The sequence below is a fragment of the Panthera pardus genome, unplaced genomic scaffold (genome assembly GCF_024362965.1).
Source record: "Panthera pardus isolate Hobbes unplaced genomic scaffold, ASM2436296v1 HiC_scaffold_24, whole genome shotgun sequence".
Classification (NCBI taxonomy): Eukaryota; Metazoa; Chordata; class Mammalia; order Carnivora; family Felidae; genus Panthera; species Panthera pardus.
The window spans coordinates 55,762,088-55,782,369 of record NW_026526810.1 but is presented as its reverse complement, the minus strand read 5'-3'; the positions used below and the strand labels follow the sequence as shown (position 1 = coordinate 55,782,369).

The window sequence follows — 20,282 nt, the reverse complement described above, 5'->3', positions numbered from 1 at the left end:
TAATTATATTTAATTATATCCTTTAATAGTATATTATTTGTTTATTTCTTGAGGTATGCACACACCCTTGTTCCATGTAACCACATCCATGGCACATGGCCTCAACAAATGAACTTTGAAAACTAATCCAGAAAGCAAAAGGTGAATTATGATAAAATCTAACTAGCCTTGTTATCTATTTCTAGAGACTCTGCCCAAAAATAAAGCTTTTTAAAAAACAGATAGTATTCTAAAACAAAGTTGCCACCAAAATTTTCATTTTTAAGATGACTTTCAAGACTTACATATTATCATTCAGAAATAGTACAATACCTACCTTCTATAACAATAGCAAGTCTGCATTATAATAATGCAAATATTACAATTACATGTGAAGAATCATAATCCAGAAGAAAATATCCTTGAAATTTTTTAAAATATTTTATTATATAGGCATAATACAAAGTATATAACCCCTCTTGTCCCAAAATATATTATATATATTTTTAATATATATAAAATATTTGTTTTTTATATATTTTAAACTGAAATCTATTAACGTATTTTACAAACGTTTTTAATATGATGGTTGAAACAAAATAAGTTGATGAAAAAAAACCATCCAATTACCTTTAATATTTTATTCCCAAAGCAATAGAGCTAATTGTGCTTTCAATTTATTCTGCAACACATTTGAATACTATACATAGTTGATGACTTTAAAATGGTTACTGGCTCCATTCATTCTAGAATAATTCCTGAACACCAGCCATGTACCTATAACTGCTACATGCTGTTTCACAACCATTACATGATACTATTCAGCTGCAAAAAGTTTGACCAAGGTGCATCAGATGATGTAGAAATAAATCAGTGCTTCTGAAAATTTTGTGCTCTATTTACTTGTTTCAAAATGTGTTTCTTTCTGCCTATGATTTCTAGAATGGATTTAGTAAGATCTGTTCTACTGTTAATGTGCAAATCCCACTCTCACAATTTCACAATCAAATATTTTGCACCATCATTGCACACACCTACCAACACCTACAGAAGGAAAAATAAAGGCTGTGAACCCTATAAAAATACCAATAATTTATGTGTCAATGTTATAACTTTATCTGCCTTCCTGAAAGCTGTTACAAATGACAAAGAAAGATAAAATAATATCTACAGTTCTGAACAATGACACCAAAGAGAGAGTATAATTACTTTTCCAACTCAGGCCTTTCTTAATGTATGAATACCAAAACATACTAGTTAGCCTTCCAGTTTAACCACAAACATGTCAGGTTTGTTTGGAGTTCCAGTGCATTTGGGTAAGACGTATAAATGGCTGGTAACAGTTTAAAGGCTTTAGAATGAAGCCCACATTTGTTGGTGGCCCCAAAACTTAGCTGAAAATTGGCTGACGTGAGTAGGTGTGACTTAAAAGAGGCTGAATGTAATGAAATGCTCACAAACTAAAATGTCAAAAGCATTGGGGATTGGCCCAAGTCTACCACTAACTAACTGTGAGTCTTGGAAAAATCATTTAGCTATTCAAGACCTTGGTTTCTAATCCATGGAACTGGCCCACATGACCTGTAAGGACCCTTCAGCTCTCACATTCTATAATTCTGATTCTATGGCATGTTTAGTAATTGAAGGTAGGCCCTCCACCATTCACTGAGCAGAAGAAATCTCCAGCCTTCTGATTGGGGTCCATGTATTCTTATACCAGGTTAAACGGCAAGAGCATGTCGAAATAGGAATTGGAACACAAGGATTTATCATCCTTTGTGAACCACATTCTTATCTACAATGCTCAGCAACAGGCTTAGAGTGCTAAACATTTCGATGCAATAATGACAATGCAGTTCACCAAACAAGGCCAAGCTCAGTGGTTTCCAGGAAACCGAAAAGGGAAAGAATGTGGAAAGAAATAGTAGAGACTTCAAATGATGAAAAAAAAAAAAAAATGAATGAAATTCAAACTGAGAATCAAAAGAGACACAATAAAGACCTAAAAAGTGTGGTCAATGCATTTAGAATGATTAGAACCATGGAAAGCTTTTGCTAACAATACTAACAAAACATCTTTGAGAATATTTTATCATTAAAGGAGTCCATGAGATGAGATCAGCGTGATAATTCTTTCTTGGAAAATGCAAAAACTAAAATTGAATTCTTCTGATTTGTGAAAGCTAGGATTATTATGCCACTTCATTAATGGCATTTTTACCTATTTCTAGAAGCTCAAGATGTTCTTTATTTGAAAAACATCCCCTTAGTCTTATTATCAATACCTCTGAAAAATTAGACCAAACATGAATTATTACTATTTATGTAAATTACTCAAGAAGCCTATCATTACATTAAAGGGTTAAAATGTATGTAAATAAAACAATGAAATGATACAATTACCTCAATGATGAATCCCTTTCTTTAGGAATAAAGGCAATTTTTAAAAATTTTTTTCATGTTTATTTATTTATTTTGAGAGAAAGATAGCATGAGCAGGGAAGGGGCAGAGACAGAGGGGGACAGAGGATCCCAAGTGGCCTCTGTGCTGACAGCAGAGAGCCCAATGTGGGGCTCAAACTCGTGAACCAGGAGATAACAACCTGAGCTGAAGTTGGACACTTAACCAACTGAACCACCCAGGTGCCAAGGAATAAAGGCAATTTAATAGAAAGTGGAAAATAATAGAACTAAGCTCTTAACATTTATATGCTATTTCCCTTCAGATTGTTGTCAGTATACACACATATATATCACATAGTTATAGTTGATACTTACCGTGTATCTAGAATTTTTATTTTTAGGTTTCAGATCACTCATTTCCAACTAAAAGTCCTTTATTGACAAAATCCTTGTATTTATCATTTTTATTATCCTACTACAGTATTAAATGGATAAGACTGTATAAATTGCTTTGGCATTCTAATTGAGAGCATTTAAGCTGTTCCTTACTTTGTTCGGTTTAGTTTTCCTTGGCTGTTATTGCTTTGTACATATTCCTAAAAGTGGAATTGTGCAGGTCAAAAATATAAATAATGTCATAGCCATCGTCATAAAAATAGACAAACTGCTTTTCATGGGAAAAAGAACCAGTTTAAAAAGTTTCCAAAAACTGAATATTTACCCAGAAAATAGATAACACTAGTTCAGGGGTGCCTGGTGGCTCATTCAGTTAAGTGTCTGACTTTAGCTCAGGTCATTATCTCACAGTTTGTGAGTTTGAGCCCCACATCAGGCTCTGTGCTGACAGCTCAGAGCCTGGAGGCTGCTTTGGATTCTGTGTTTTCCTCTCTCTCTGCTCCTCCCCCACTCGCTCATGTGCTCCCTCTGTCTCTCAAAAATAAAATAAAATATTTTTTTAAAAAAACACTAGTTCAAAGGGATATACACCCCTATGCTTATAGCCAAATTATGGAAGAAGTCCAAGTATCCATCGATAGAAGAATGGATAAAGAAGATGTGGTGTGTGTATATATATATATATATATATATATATATATATATATATATACACACACACAATGGAGCATTATTCAGCCATAAAAAAAAAGAATGAAATTTTGCCATTTTCAACAATACGGATGGAGCCAGAGAATATAATGCTAAGCAAAATAAATCAGTCCCAGAAAGCCAAGCACCATATGACTTCACTCACATGTGAACAAAACAAGTTAAGAAACAAAACAAATAAGCAAAACAAATAAGCAAAGGATTAAAAAGAGAGACAAACCAGGAAACAGACTCTTCACTATAGAGAACAAACTGATAGTTACCAGCGGGGAGGTAGGGAGGGAAATGGGTGAAATAGGTGATGGGGGTTAAGGAGTGCACTTGTCATGATGTGCTCTGGGTGGCTTATGGAAGTGCTGAATCACTATATTGTACACCTGAAACTAATATAACATTGTATATTAACTGCATTGGAATTCAAACAAATTTTTATTTTTATTTTTTCTTTTTTTTAAATTTTTTTTAATGTTAATTTTTGAGAGAGATAAAGTGTGAGCGGGGAGGGACAAAGAAAGAGGGACACACAGAATCCGAAGCAGGCTTCAGGCTCTGAGCTGTCAGGACAGAGCCTGATGTGGGGCTCGAATTCACAAACTGCGAGATCATCACCCGAGCTGAAGTTGGACACTTACCCGACTGAGCCACCCAGGCGCCCCTTGATTCTAAGGCTTACCTCCATCTTCAATTTCATCCTCTCTGCTATATCCTTCCCTTTGTTATCATAGAAACAAGCATATGTAAATGCCATCTTAATAATGTTAATAAAAATAACAATACTAATAATAAACATTTAGATAGCACTTAAGACGTGCCAAGCCCTGTTCGGAGCACTTCATATACATGCTAACTAATTTAATCTTCATAACAACCTATAAAGGGGATATTAATTATAACTATCCCATTCTACAGATCAAAGAACTAAAGCACAGAGAGGTCAAAATACCTGTCCAAGGTCACACAGCTAGTAAGTACAGAGTTGAGATTCAAACCCAAACAGGCTACTCCAGTGTATGGCTCTTAACCACTATGTCCCATGTATAGAAGCTTACATAACAAAACTACAACGCAGGGAGGTAATATAGAGCAGACTGGGTTGAAAAGAGTCAATGGGCAAAGAAGCCCGTACGGCACCTAAAAGAACAGAGAGTGACTCTCTGAGCTAGTGGGAAAATCAGGGGACAGGTACCAGAGACCACTGTATGCAAATGACGGAGAGGTTGTCTGTGGGATCCGTCTTGTATGGCCTGTTCTATGAATATAGCTATTTTCATTTTCTCTTGATGCTATCATCTCAAATCATCTCCATACAAGGAGTCAGCTTGACAGGGGAACTCTCATCCATGGTCAAAGCCAATACTCCCAACCCCACGGGAGCCCACCAGGCGAGAAGTAAGTGGCTCAGCACAATCCCCATCCGCCATGTCATCGTGCCTACTTTCCCTCGCTCCTAACAGCTCCTAATAGCAAGATCCGGTGACACCAATACAACTACTACCACCTTCAGGCTTAGCCAAATCCCACTGCCTTGACTAAGCTTGACGGAAGCGAATGTGCATTTGCAGCCTCAGCCTACCACCTGAAACACGGAACTAAGTCATTTTTCCAGCCCTTGCTGACAGATCAAACCTAGGATTCAGGTGGTTCCAGGACTACCCCCAGGGCTCCACATTGCCCTTTTCCTCACTCTTTCCCCAGTTCATCCCTAAAATTGAATATGGCCTTTACCCATAAATCACCAATTCAATGTCCACAGATTACTGCTTTCACCCAAATCAGTGATCCTGAAACAATGTTCTCTTGTAATAGGAAGAAGAAGACAAAACTGTAAAATTAGCCGTTTCCGGAAGCTATCATACAGACAACATATTCTTTGCTCTATAGGTAGCAAGCTAACTTTTTTTATACATATGAAAGACAATCTCACATTCTCCCAAAAAGTGTTACTAAACTTCCAAAAGTAACTTTCAATAGAATATTTAAACCAATTACTACTGAACAATTGGGAAGCACACACACTAAGCTTTACATGTTATAAATGACATCATTTCTCACCCAAAATATGCCAACATTCACAGGCAGAAGGTCATCTAGCCCTACTCTCTTGATTTTAAAGTAAGAAAACCAAGTCTTCAAGAGACTAAGTGACTTCTTCAAGGTGACAGAGTAGGCCCCTGACAACTCTGAAACAAGGAGTCAGGTCTCCAGATTCCCAATCCACAAAGTACCCAGAAGTCTATGAGGTGCAATGAGCTTCGCAGAGTTTTAAACAGACATAGTATGTTCCCTGAAAAGGACACACATGTGGTACACAATGTGATCCATTGGATATTGTGAAACTCTAAGCAGTCAAAACATAAAGACTCATATGCCAACACTCATATGCCTTTATCACACAAGTTTCTCAAAGTGTTGACTGTAAAACAATAAAGCTGAAAGTTAATCATTTCAATCCTGTCTCTTCCACTCAGTAGCTACATATGCTTGAGGAAGTTACTCAACCTCTCCACATCTCTATTTCCTTGTCTGGAAAACGAGGATAGTAGTGTTTACCTCACAGAGTGGTTATAAAGACTAGGTAAGTTAATAAGTTACAAAGTACTTGGAATGGTGCCTGCCACTGTAGGCCCACAGTCGTTGTTCTTCTCTACTTACATATGATTCTTTTCCACTTAGGTAACGACTAACTCTTAGTATTGATCATACTTCTGTAAATCTATCCAACCTTCATATGACACTGGAAAAATATACAAGATTTCCTAAAGGACCCAGGTTTTGAGTCAAAAATTAAATAATAACAGAGACATGGTAGAAAATAATGGATACAAGTCCAAGGCATAAGACAAATGGTGAGAAATCAGGAGAACTGAATTAGGGAGAATGACAGGCTTTGCCTGCCTTGGATTGGCAGGCATGGGGTGAGAAGTGCCAACCATTTTCAAAATGAGTCAAACCACAAACATTTTACTTACCGCATCCAGTTTGCAATGCCCTATCACTACCACCACAACTATTGGCCAAGAGCCTCTTTACGCTCCCTAACCATTCTTACCTCTTCCACTTCCTCCCCTTATCAATAGACTCAAGGAGAAAAAAAAAAAAAAAAACCCTCAGAAAATAAAAATTAAGGTCTCCCTGAAACATAATTCCCATTTAATTTCCCATGAAGAGTAAACAAAAATGAATTCTAAAGAGAAGCACAACGCATGTATTTCACTTAGATCTGTTGCCTGAGTCTCATTAGGTAGACCTAGCTGTCCTTTAGCCTGAGAGTCAGTGAAGCTGTCCATGGCTGGCAAATGTTAAGAGCAATTCAGCAGGACACGGTCATTAGGGGTGAAGAATCTCAGTCAGGACTGGGCCACACTCTTGGAGAGCTCTAAGGAGATCAGAATGGAATCAAAATCACTTACCTGACGCTCACTCCCATGGAACAGCATATAAAATAAAATAATAAGAGAAGAGACTGACCAGGGTTAAGCGGCTAGACAGGAGGGGACAGTGCTGACAGAAGGGTGATACAAGCAAGGACAAAAAAAAGAGAAGATTCCAAAGAGTCATAAAGAACTGCGGCAAGATATGACAGCAAATTACACATACTGGTTAAAACTTAATGAGGCTTGAAGATCACACAAGATAACAGGATTTAGTAGGAGACAGAAAGTAGGTACTGCTGGCAATTAGCACAAGACCAGCACTGGGAGAGAGGATGTAGGTGGAATCACAAGTTTAGCCTTGTCATGTTTAATTTTAGGTAAAAGCAAGTATCCAGGTGGAAGCATACAAAAGGATACAAAAGTATCCAGGTGGAAGCTACCAGGTGGTAGCTGCAAAATCAGAATATTATGGAGCATTTCTAATGGGTTCAGAATATCAACCAACTCACAACTGTGCTAATTTAAGAGCTTTCTCTTACCTGCAGTGATATGTCTTTCAATGACAATCAATTATAACATGAAATAGGCACACGAAGGATTTAGAATGAATTAAAACTGAGTAATAATATATTATGAATTATGAACAAAAAGTGGGACTACTTAAGGCCTAAGTTCGATATATAAAGATGATTTTGTGGAGAATAACTACCAGATTTTTCCATTAAAAAAAAACATTTATGTCACTGTCAGGCACAGAATATTAGGCATATGGGTCATTATTCTGACTTCAGATAGGATTTCACAGATTTATTATATCACATAAAGTAAGTATAATAATATTACTTGAAGTTCTACGAATCATATTTTTAGCTTTTATGCAAATTCTTACTGACATATTCCCATGTCAGTTTCCTCAATGGACTTAACACATAAAACCAGTCATAAACAGTCAAAGGAAACTGGAGGCTTTTTTAAATACAATCATTGGTTACAGTTAAACTTTAAATAAAGAAGACTTACCACATTTTCCTTCATCTTTCTCAGTTTGTCATCTATCTCTCTCAGCCGGTTTTGCTGATCCCGTTGCTCTTTGGTGTTCCGAAGTACCTTTTCTCCTGGAGTTATTTCCATATTTTTATCATCATCATTAAGGTCAGGTTGCTAATCAAAAAAAAAAAAAAAAAATTCACACACAGGCTGGAAATGTACCATTACATGCCGCCCCAAAGCAAATGAACTTTAAAGGTTTGGCTTTGCTTCTCAAACAATATTTCTTCCCTTCAAAATGATATTCAGGGGTACCTGGGTAGCTCAGCTGGTGGAGTGTCTGACTCTTGATCTCAGGTCTTGATTTCAGGGTCATGAGTTCAAGCCCTGCACTGGGCATGGAGCCTACTTTTAAAACAAATTATATTTATAATTCCCTAAACTCTTCCTCTTTGAAGGAGAAGGGTCCAACTATACATAAAACAAGTAGGAAAATAAACTCAATCATTTGGAAATCAAGAAGTTAGAGTGGAAAGAGAAGTGGCCAGGAAGCAGCAACCTGGGCTCTGGTCCCTGCTCCATACATATCAGCCCAAGATCTTGGGCAAATCACACTTTCTCTGGACTCCAAGTTCATCATATATAAATAACAAGGAAAAAAAATCCTGCCTATCCATACTATGAGAGGCACATGCTTACTTAGTGAACTGGAATGGGCAAAGTCAGGAGTTTTGAATCCTGGCTCTACCTGGCTCCTGACTAAGATGGCTTTAGGGAAATCAACTAACCTGTCTGAACTTCAGTTTCAGCATCTGCAAAATGATAATAACATTCGGCCCCAAAGTCATCACAGTAGGTAGTAGGTATGCAACAAATCTTAGTGGCTAACAAATGTGAGTTAAATATGTCCTCTGAAAGGAATAAAGATTACATAATGGAAGTAGTTCACTATTATCAGCAATATTTGAATGGACAGAACCATAATCTTTCAAAATTAATGGGTATAAAAATGGGTATTTGAGAGGAATTTGGCTTTATATCTATAACTTCACTTCCTATCTTTTCTCCCACAGATCTCCTACTCTGTGCTGCCATGCAGGTAACTGACATAATGTCATAAATGTCATGTTTGAAGTTACTCAAACCAGAACCCTCCAACACTCTCATCCCTTACAGAGCTTGTATCATGCCCATTATCTACCCCAAGTAAGAAGTACTTGTAACCAGTGTCTCCTTGAAGATGCTTGCATTTCTTGTATTTGGGGTTATTTTGGTGCCTTGGGACCTCAGCTCTGTGATGAAAAACACTGATTCAGAAAGAGTATTGATTATGCAGATTACCTGCCATTTTCTATTGAAGAGATAGGAGCAGCACTCTCTCCAGTTAACCTAAGATGAAGCTGGAACATTCCTAAGACACTGAATGTCAGGGACTTTGTTAATTAGCGATTCATAAATGAAACAGAAAATTCAAATAATACAGTTTCATTTTAAGAAGAAAAGTACATTTAAAACTACACTTTACCCTCTACCTAAACTTTATATCGTGTGATTTTATTATGTGACATTGTCACTACTTTTTAGCTCTAAATAATTTGGAACTTGTTTTGTTATTTAGTTTTTTATTTTTTATTTTTATTTTTTTAGAGAGAGAGAGCACAAGCAGGGGAGAGGGGCAGAGAAAGAGAGAGAGAGAATCTTAAGCAGGCTCCATGCTCAGCACAGAGCCCAATGCAGAGCTTGATCTGACAACCCTGGGATCATGACCTGAGCCGAAATCAAAAGTCAGACGCTCAACTGACTGAGTCACCCAGGTGCCCTGTTATATACTTTGAATTAATGGTTACTTATCATATTTTTTTTTGTGACTGCTTCTTTTTCATAGAACTTGGATCACACCGTATTGTCATTTTCAATTTGAATTTTTTCACTTATCAATACAAATCGATTATTTTTCTATATCATTAAATGTTCCTCAAAATCAATATAATCCCATACTATTTTATTACAAATTCCATTTTTTTAAAAAAATGACGGGAAAAGTATAATTTTTTTGGAAGCTAAAAATATTTAGCCTCTGGGATAACGTCTCATTAACTTCAATTTTTTTTGAAGGGTCACCATCTCACTTCCTAATACCTCTTAATTAAGGCCCTCCTCCCTTACTGCCTCATCATTCACCTAAATCATGGTTTTCAAACTCCAGTGGCCTTCAGACTCACCCACAGAGCCTGGGAAAACTTTCAAAGGCCCAGCCTCCACACTGGAGATTCTGATTCAATAGGGGACTGACACCCTGAATACAGCTACTTGAAAATTTGAGAACTATCTACTTAGCTTCAGCCTCTTAACTGATCTGAGGGCCACCAGTCTCCCATTCACTCCACCCTATGCAGAGATGCCACGGAGCAAAGCCACTGAGCAAAGTCCTCGATCATTCCTGGTCTGTACCCTGACTAGCTCTTCAGTCTCGTTTCCCATTGCTTGGGTCTCAGACCCAAAACCATGGCAATACTCACAACTACTAGTTCTCCACTACTCCATGCCCCTTTCCTCCAGCTGCTCATGAAGACGCCACTCTTTTTGAGCACAAATATATTTCCCCTATAAAATGTTCCCTAACACACTTAGGAAGGGCAGTTATTCTCTGGGTCATGCCACATGTTCCCTCATCGCAGTTACCACACTGTCACTGCTCAGACAGGGACCATGACTAATCCTACTCTGTATCCCAACACAAACTATAACCTGAAGCTGTATAAGCACTGGCCAATAGACTGTACAGCTGACCCTTGGACAACATGAGTTTGAACGGCATAGGTCCACTTTCACGCAGATTATTTTTCAATAAACAGTACAGTGCTATAAATAAATGTATTTTCTATATGGAAACAAACAAAAATGACAATACAACAATCCAAATGCTTTGGGATGCAGCGAAGGCAGTCCTGAGAGGAAAATACATTGCAATCCAGGCCTATCTCAAGAAACAAGAAAAATCCCAAACACAAAATCTAACAGCACACCTAAAGGAAATAGAAGCAGAACAACAAAGGCAGCCTAAAGCCAGCAGAAGAAGAGAAATCATAAAGATCAGAGCAGAAATAAACAATATAGAATCTAAAAAAACTATAGAGCAGATCAACGAAACCAAGAGTTGGTTTTTTGAAAAAATAAACAAAATTGACAAACCTCTAGCCAGGCTTCTCAAAAAGAAAAGGGAGATGACCCAAATAGATAAAATGATGAATGAAAATGGAATTATTACAACCAATCCCTCAGAAATAAAGCAATTATCAGGGAATACTATGAAAAATTATATGCCAACAAATTGGACAACCTGGAAGAAATGGACAAATTCCTAAACACCCACACACTTCCAAAACTCAAACAGGAGGAAATAGAAAGCTTGAACAGACCCATAACCAGCGAAGAAATTGAATCAGTTATCAAAAATCTCCCAACAAATAAGAGTCCAGGACCAGATGGCTTCCCAGGGGAATTCTACCAGATATTGAAAGCAGAGATAATACCTATCCTTCTTAAGCTATGCCAAAAAATAAAAAGGGAAGGAAAACGTCCAGACTCATTCTATGAAGCCAGTATTACGTTGATTCCTAAACCAGACAGAGACCCAGTGAAAAAAGAGAACTACAGGCCAATATCCCTGATGAATATGGATGCAAAAATTCTCAATAAGATACTAGCAAATCGAATTCAACAGCATATAAAAAGAATTATTCACAACGATCAAGTGGGATTCATTCCTGGGCTGCAGAGCTGGTTCAACATTCACAAATCAATTAACGTGCTACATCACATTAATAAAAGAAAAGATAAGAACCATATGATCCTGTCAATCGATGCAGAAAAAGCATTTGACAAAATTCAGCATCCTTTCTTAATAAAAACCCTCGAGAAAGTTGGGATAGAAGGAACATACTTAAACATCATAAAAGCCATTTATGAAAAGCCCACAGGTAACATCATCCTCAATGGGGAAAAACTGAGAGCTTTTCCCCTGAGATCAGGAACATGACAGGCATGTCCACTGTCACCACTGTTGTTTAACATAGTGTTGGAAGTTCTAGCATCAGCAATCAGACAACAAAAGGAAATCAAAGGCATCAAAATTGGCAAAGATAAAGTCAAGCTTTCACTTTTTGCAGATGACATGATATAATACATGGAAAATCCGATAGACTCCACCAAAAGTCTGCTAGAACTGATACATGAATTCAGAAAAGTTGCAGGATACAAAACCAATGTACAGAAATCAGTTGCATTCTTATACACTAATAATGAAGCAACAGAAAGACAAATAAAGAAACTGATCCCATTCACAATTGCACCAAGAAGCATAAAATACCTAGGAATAAATCTAACCAAAGATGTAAAAGATCTGTATGCTTAAAACTATAGAAAGCTTATGAAGGAAATTAAAGAAGACATAAAGAAATGGAAAAACATTCCATGCTCATGGGTTGGAAGGATAAATATTGTTAAAATGTCAATACTACCCAAAGCTATCTACACATTCAATGCAACCCCAATCAAAATTGCACCAGCATTCTTCTTGAAGCTAGAACAAGCAATCCTAAAATTCATATGGAACCACAAAAGGCCCCAGATAGCCAAAGTAATTTTGCAGAAGAAGACCAAAGCAGGAGGCATCACAATCCCAGACTTTAGCCTCTACTACAAAGCTGTCATCATCAAGACAGCATGGTATTGGCACAAACACAGACACATAGACCAATGGAATAGAATAGAAACCCCAGAACTAGACCCACAAAAGTATGGCCAACTAATCTTTGACAAAGCAGGAAAGAATATCCAATGGAAAAAAGACAGTCTCTTTAACAAATGGTGCTGGGTGAACTGGACAGTAAAATGCAGAAGAATGAAACTAGACCACTTTCTTACACCATTCACAAAAATAAACTCAAAATGGATAAAGGACCTGAATGTGAGACAGGAAACCATCAAAACCCTAGAGGAGAAAGCAGGAAAAGACCTCTCTGACCTTAGCCGCAGCAATTCTTACTTGACACATCCCCAAAGGCAAGGGAATTAAAAGCAAAAATGAACTATTGGGACCTCATGAAGATAAAAAGCTTCTACACAGCAAAGGAAACAACCAACAAAACTGAAAGGCAACCAACGGAATGGGAAAAGATATTTGCAAATGACATATCGGACAAAGGGCTAGTATCCAAAATCTATAAAGAGCTCACCAGACTCCACACCCGAAAAACAAATAATCCAGTGAAGAAATGGGCAGAAAACATGAATAGACATTTCTCTAAAGAAGACATCCAGATGGCCAACAGGCACATGAAAGATGCTCAACGTCGCTCCTCATCAGGGAAATACAAATCAAAACCACCCTCAGATATCACCTCACGCCAGTCAGAGTGGCTAACATGAACAAATCAGGAGACTATAGATGCTGGAAAGGATGTGGAGAAATGGGAACCCTCTTGCACTGTTGGTGGGAATGCAAATTGGTGCAGCCACTCTGGAAAACAGTGTGGAGGTTCCTCAAAAAATTAAAAATAGACCTACCGTATGACCCAGCAATAGCACTGCTAGGAATTTATCCAAGGGATACAGGAGTACTGATGCATAGGGCCACTTGTACCCCAATGTTTATAGCAGCACTCTCAAGAATAGCCAAATTGTGGAAAGAGCCTAAATGTCCATCAACTGATGAATGGATAAAAAAATTGTGGTTTATATACACAACGGAGTACTACATGGCAATGAGAAAGAATGAAATATGGCCTTCTGTAGCAACGTGGATGGAACTGGAGAGTGTGATGCTAAGTGAAATAAACCATACAGAGAAAGACAGATACCATATGTTTTCACTCTTATGTGGATCCTGAGAAACTTAACAGGAACCCATGGGGGAGGGGAAGGAAAAAAAAAAGAGGTTAGAGTGGGAGAGAGCCAAAGCATAAGAGATTCTTAAAAACTAAGAACAAACTGAGGGTTGATGGGGGGTGGGAGAGAAGGGAGGGTGGGTGATGGGTATTGAGGAGGGCATCTTTTGGGATGAGCACTGGGTGTTGTATGGAAACCAATTTGACAATAAATTTCATATATTAATAAATAAATAAATAAATAAATAAATAAATAAATAAATATATAAATAAATGTATTTTCTCTTCCTTATGATTTCCTAAATAACATTTTATTTATCTTTCTTTATTTTAAGAATTCTGTATATAATACATATAGCATACAAAATATGTGTTAATCAACTGTTGACACTATCAGTAGGGTTTCCAGTGAACAGCAGTTAAGCTTATGGAAAGTCAGAAGTAAGAACGCAGATTTTACACTGCATTGGGTGACAGCGCCCCTCATCCCTGCACTGTTCAAAAGTCAACTGTAATCTGGTTCTCAGAACTCTGTTCACACTAATGTTTCAATGAAATTTATATTTTGTGAAGTTATTTATTTAAGTTTATTTATTTTGAGAGAGAGAGAGAGCATGAGCTACGAATGGGGCAAAGAGAGAGGGTTAGAGGTAATCCCAAGAAGGCTCCATACTGTCAACGCAACACGGCACAGGACTCGATCTCACAAATTGTGAGACCATGACCTGAGCTGAAATCAAGAGTCAGAAGCTAACTGACTGAGCCACCCAGGCACCCCTATATTGTATAAAGTTTTAATGAGGACACTATTAAAAGAGTATTTCAATTTCAAGAAACGATTATTTTACATTTTGTTTTCCATAAAAGGGGACACACTTCTGGTAGCTCTCAATCTCTAGAAGCATCCAGAGGCTGAATTATTATCAGGAATATATTTAAGAACGAAACCTAATGTTAGGGAGGCATTTGGAAAAGATGGTATAAAGGTCTCTCTGCAGCTTTTTTTTTTTTAATTTTTTTAATCTTTATTTATTTTTGAGAGAGAGACAGAGTGTGATCAGGGGAAGAGCAGAGAGAGAGGGAGACACAGAATCTGAAGCAGGCTCCAGGACCCAAGCTGTCAGCGCAGAGTCTGACGCAGGGCTTGAACTCACAAACCATGAGATCATGAAATGAGCCGAAGTCAGACGCTCAACTGACTAAGCCACCCGGGCACCCCTAGGTCTCTCTGAAGCTTTAAGCATCCAGCATTTCATCAACTTTTATAAAGATGTATCTACCATGAAGTAGGATACACAGTGTCTTAGTCCATCTGAGTTGCTATTATAGAAGACCACATTGAAGGTGGCTTATAAACAACACAAATGTATTTCTCCAAGATCAAGGCATTGGCAGACTTGATGTCTGATAAAGGCCTGCTTCCTGGTTCCTAGAGGACCATCTTCTTTGCTGTGTCCTCACATGGTAGAAGGGACAAGAGAGCTCTCTACGTCTTTTTTATTAGGGCACTAATCCCCTTCATGATGGCTCCACCCTTATGACCTAATCACATCCCAAAGTCCTGACCTCCAAATACCATCACACTGGGGATCAGATTTCAACATATGAATTTTGAGAGGACACAAACATTCAGTCTATAAATTATAGTGAGATGAAAAACATCCAAATTGGATTTCATTTTTAAATGGAAATCTTTTTTTTAAGAGACAGCATTTTAATAATCTACAACTATGATTTTATTTTTAGTTTTTGGGTATGAGAAGAAAAGACACAGAAAAACATTTCTAATTCAGGCTTCATTTATATTTTAAATTTTGCTTATTCAAAGCCACCATTAAGACAATCCACAGGCTGAGAGTAAAATTTATAACACACAAACCTGTCAAAGGACTTGTATCCAAAATATGTAAGGAACTCACACAATTCAATAATAAAATAAGGAAGAATAAATACTAAAAAAGATAGTGTAGCTTTAAAGCGACTTGGATACTTCATAAAAGAAGACATGTGAATGACAAATAAGCACGTGAAAAAGTCCTATACATCATTAAGTAATCAGGGAAATGTAAACTAAAATCACAATCAGATATCACTACACAGCCACAAAAATGGCCCAGATGAAAAATTTTGTTAACCCCAAATATTGGAAAGGTAGGGACCATGAGGAACTCTCAAGTGTTACTGATGGGAATATACAATGGTACAACCACTTTGGAAAATTGTTTGGTAGTTTCTTAAAGAGTTCAGTGTTTGTCTTTCCTATGATCCATAGTTCCACTCCTGCAACTCTATCCAAGAGAAATGAAAATGTATGACTGAAGCCTTGTACACAAATGTTCACAGCAGCTTTAAGCATATAGGCAAATGTCCATCAGCACGAGAATGATAAACAAACTATGGGAGAACACCTGACTCAAGCTAGGCCAATCAGACTCTTTCTCCTTGACCGCTGTCTTGTGGGTAGGTTCAATCAATGAACTGGAGAGCAGGAGAAAAGAGAGCTTGCAGTATCTTCCCCTTCTCCTCCCTGCTCTGGCATTAAGGTTTTGGCAGCAACATATCCCTAAGGGGCCCATCAGGAGAATTGTCTTAGATTCAACTGAATATTCATGCACAAAGACAGAGGCCACAGGTGGAGCTAGTCTACTTAGATGAACATAGGACAGGAAACACGGCAGGGTAGTGTCAGGTACCCCTGGTCAATGGGAGTTTTTGCCACAGTCTGTGTCATGACAGTATAGGTACAAGGGCAAGGAAGTACCGTGGCTCAAAAGCTATATATCTCATAAGAACACCATCTCTTGAAATGATCCCACAGGCACACCCCCACAGTGTCCCAGCCAGGGACATGCCCAGTCTCAAGAAACACTGCACTAAGTGAGACTGAAAGTAGAGCTTCTCCACCAGGCCTTTATAATTCTCCCAATCCCTGGGTCATCTTTAGCATGAGCAAAGTTGCCTCCTAACATTGTTAACCTTCCAACTTTCATCGTATTGCCAGGGAAGCAGTTAGAAAGCTAATTACAGCTCAAATTCTCATGATGAAGGGGGAAGGATTGGTTAATCCTTTGCCTACACCTTCTGTGATTACAGTTTTGGATGGCAAAACTGTAAATGTTTGTTTATCATTCTCCCACAGCTCCAGCTTTCCCTAAGTTCCAATACATTTTTTCTTCCCCTACCCACTGTTGCTAGTCCCTATGTGTCCTAACGTCCCATATTGGCTCCTTTAAATCCATAAATAGTTCCTTAACTTACTTATCTTCAAAATCCAAGCTGGCTGTTTTCTCTTTCTTGCTCAAAATTCTAACTGGTATACCGTGTGTGTGTGTGTGTGTGTGTGTGTTTGTTTGCAGAGAAGTAAACTCAAAGGAAATTGAATTTGATGGTAAAAATCTTGTTTCTTTCACCTTATTTTTCTTAGATGCTTTTGTAACTCCTGAATTTTCTATAAGAAACACATATTAACTTCATAAGCAGAAGTCATATTTTATTTTTAAGAAAACAGAAATATTATTCTAGCAAGGCTATTTCTGTTCTGCTCTGACAATGTGACTCTCTGTACCCAAAGGTACTGGCCCAAAAGTTAGGTTTTAGCCCCAGTTCTGCTGGTATAACCAGCTATATACTTTTAAGCAAGTCACTTTCTCTTTCTGCCTCAAGTTCTTCCAAAACACTTTCTTCCAACTCTCATATCTTATGAGTTCTGTAATTCTCTACTGTTAGACCCAAGGATATGTAACAGCCTTCCTCAGTTGTAATCTGATAGCATAACCATATAGTTCAAATATTTGAAGGATAGCAAGCAGTGAAAGATAGGCCAACAGGGAGCAAAAAAAGATAATCATTGATTCTAACAACAGCAACAAAAATCCCACTGGCATTTTCAAGAAGCTCTGTTGGTACCAGGAGAGGTTCTCTTGTCAAATCAAAGTGCCAACCAGTACTATGCATTTTCATGATCATCAGGAAATATCTTGGGGCACCTGGTTGGCTCAGTCGGTTAAGCGTCCCACTTCGGCTCAGGTCATGATCTCACGGTTTGTGGGTTTGAGCCCCGCATTAGGCTCTGTGCTGGCAGCTTGGAGCCTGGAGCCTGCTTCAAATTCTGGGTCTCACTCTCTTTCTCTCCCCCCCCCCCCAACTCACACTCTGTGTCTCTCTCTCTCTTTCATAAATAAACATTAAAAAAAAATTTTTAAGGAAATACCTTGATTTCCTATGGTAGGAATGTTTTGAGCAGATTCTCTGACCAGCCATATCATTTCTGGTTTTCAGGCATACAGAAATGTTTTTATTCAGTAAAAGTAAAATTCAGTTCAATAAAAGCTCTCTGTGATATGCACAGAATATCCAAGGAGCCACAAAATGAGAACTGTCCCTGAGGCCAATATTTATTGATTTGACTAATTGATTGCCAACAGTTTCTAGGTTCAACCTTAGGAAAATATCTGTGGTGTTGACTGAGCCAACAGGGGTCTTTGAAACTAACTAAACAGAAAAATACAAACCTGCCTAAATAAAGCCAGCTTTCCCTGTGTTATCAAACAAAAGCTATCTTTTTCCAAAAGCAATTGCTATTTTCTGTCATCAGGTGGGTCATTTGCCTAGCAGCAGTAGAGGTAGGGAAAAAAATCTTTCAGCCAAGTTGTTTTTATCATTTTAGAATATTGCCATGAAATGAAAGAAACCTTGACTACACAGGAGACTTAACACAGAAAAATAAAAAAATATAAATATAAACTTTAATCTGTAAAACACAGGTGGTAAGAACTCCACAGATTCATTTGGGAAATGTTTGACAAGTTAGCAAGGACATTTGAAGTAATTTCTTGTTCATTTCCCAATCAAGAAATCCATACTCTTATGACATGCTTCTATAGTTTTTGGAAATGACACAATGGTCAATAAGACTTCTGTGCTTGTGACTAGCATACATAAAAAATTCCTAGATTCCTGCCCTCAACCATCATATTAAGTAATTTGACATCAAGTAGACTAGATAGCTATTACCTGAACTCTGCAAACCCCTGGACTCAGCAATAAAACATGTTATAGGATTGCATTTTATATTTCTTCAGCTTTAGCTAATGTTGAAACAGGAAGAGACAAAAACTGTTAATTGTTGTTGTCAACAATAGTATGCTTTTGGTAAGAAAAAAGATGAATACAACTACAATTTTCCTCAATCAAATATTTGTTAGTTTTTTGTTGGCCTTACCAAAATGTGTACAACTGAACCAACATTTTAAGAACAAAAACAAACAAACAAACAAATGTAAGGAAGACCTTTATATTCAATTAAACCAGTTGGTTTAAGAACAAAGAAATGCCTGGGAATGCAAGCTGGTGCAGCCACTCTGGAAAACAGTATAGAGGTTCCTCAAAAAACTAAAAATAGTACTACCCTACGACCCAGCAATTGCACTACTAGGCATTTATCCACAGGATATAGGTGTGCTGTTTCAAAGGGACACATGCACCCCAATGTTTATAGCAGCACTATCAACAATAGCCAAAGTATGGAAAGAGCCCAAATGCCCATCGATGGATGAATGGATAAAGAAGATGTGGCATATATACACAATGGAGTATTACTCGGCAATCAAAAAGAATGAAATCTTGCCATCTGCAACTACGTGGATGGAACTGGAGGGTATCAAGCTAAGTGAAATTAATCAGAGAAAGACAAAAATCATATGACTTCACTCATATGAGGACTTTAAGAGACAAAACAGATGAACATAAGGGAAGGGAAACAAAAATCTTATAAAAACGGGGAGTGGGACAAAACAGAAGAGACTCATAAATATGGAGAACAAACAGAAGGTTACTGGAGGGAGTGTGGGAGGGGGGATGGGCTAAACGGGTAAGGAGCATTAAGGAATCTACTCCTGAAATCATTGTTGCACTATATGGTAACTAATCTGGATGTAAATTTAAAAATATATAAAATTAAATAAATTTTTTAAAAAAAGAACCAAGAAATGCCTCTTAAAATGAGTACAATTTTGAAGACCTTCTCCCAACCAGAAAAAAAAAATCTAAGCATGAACTGGAATTCTAGATTTAGTAAGACTGATTGCATGAAACATGAATAAATTACACTTCTTTACAAGAGCCAAACTGAACAGAATTTGTTATTGAATCCAGTTGCTAAGGACTTAAGAAACTGAATACCTACAGAACTCCTATATCTTAGATATTTCTGGAGAAAGCTGGAACCTAATACAGCTACAAATAAGAAATACAGTAACTAAATTATAGAACATCGCTCAATTTTATGGTGGGATTTATAACATGAGGAAAAAACTAACTGATTTGTTGGAGGGTTAGGGGATGGATGTGGAAAGGTATGCAGAGTTAAACCACAGATTGTAAGGAAAAAATGGCTTCAATTCGTTCTCTTCTGCTAAGATGAAATGAAAATAAGAAGCAGATGTCAAAACTGCAACCACGTGATATTATTCACATTACAGCCACAGCAGTGATATGCCATTCTTCCTTCTAAAGGTGACCACGTGCTTTGTTTTACACTAAGGAA

At 37.6% G+C, this 20,282-nt stretch overlaps 1 protein-coding gene across 1 annotated transcript in view; it reads right to left on the bottom strand.

Annotated features, from left to right (window-relative positions):
* FSIP1 (fibrous sheath interacting protein 1) overlaps positions 1-20,282 on the bottom strand; it is a 192,892-nt gene that overhangs the window by 115,901 nt on the left and 56,709 nt on the right. Inside the window, exon 10 of the mRNA XM_019442606.2 lies at positions 7,884-8,024. Coding sequence (XP_019298151.2) covers positions 7,884-8,024 — 141 coding nt within the window. The remainder of the gene's footprint in view (positions 1-7,883; positions 8,025-20,282) is intronic.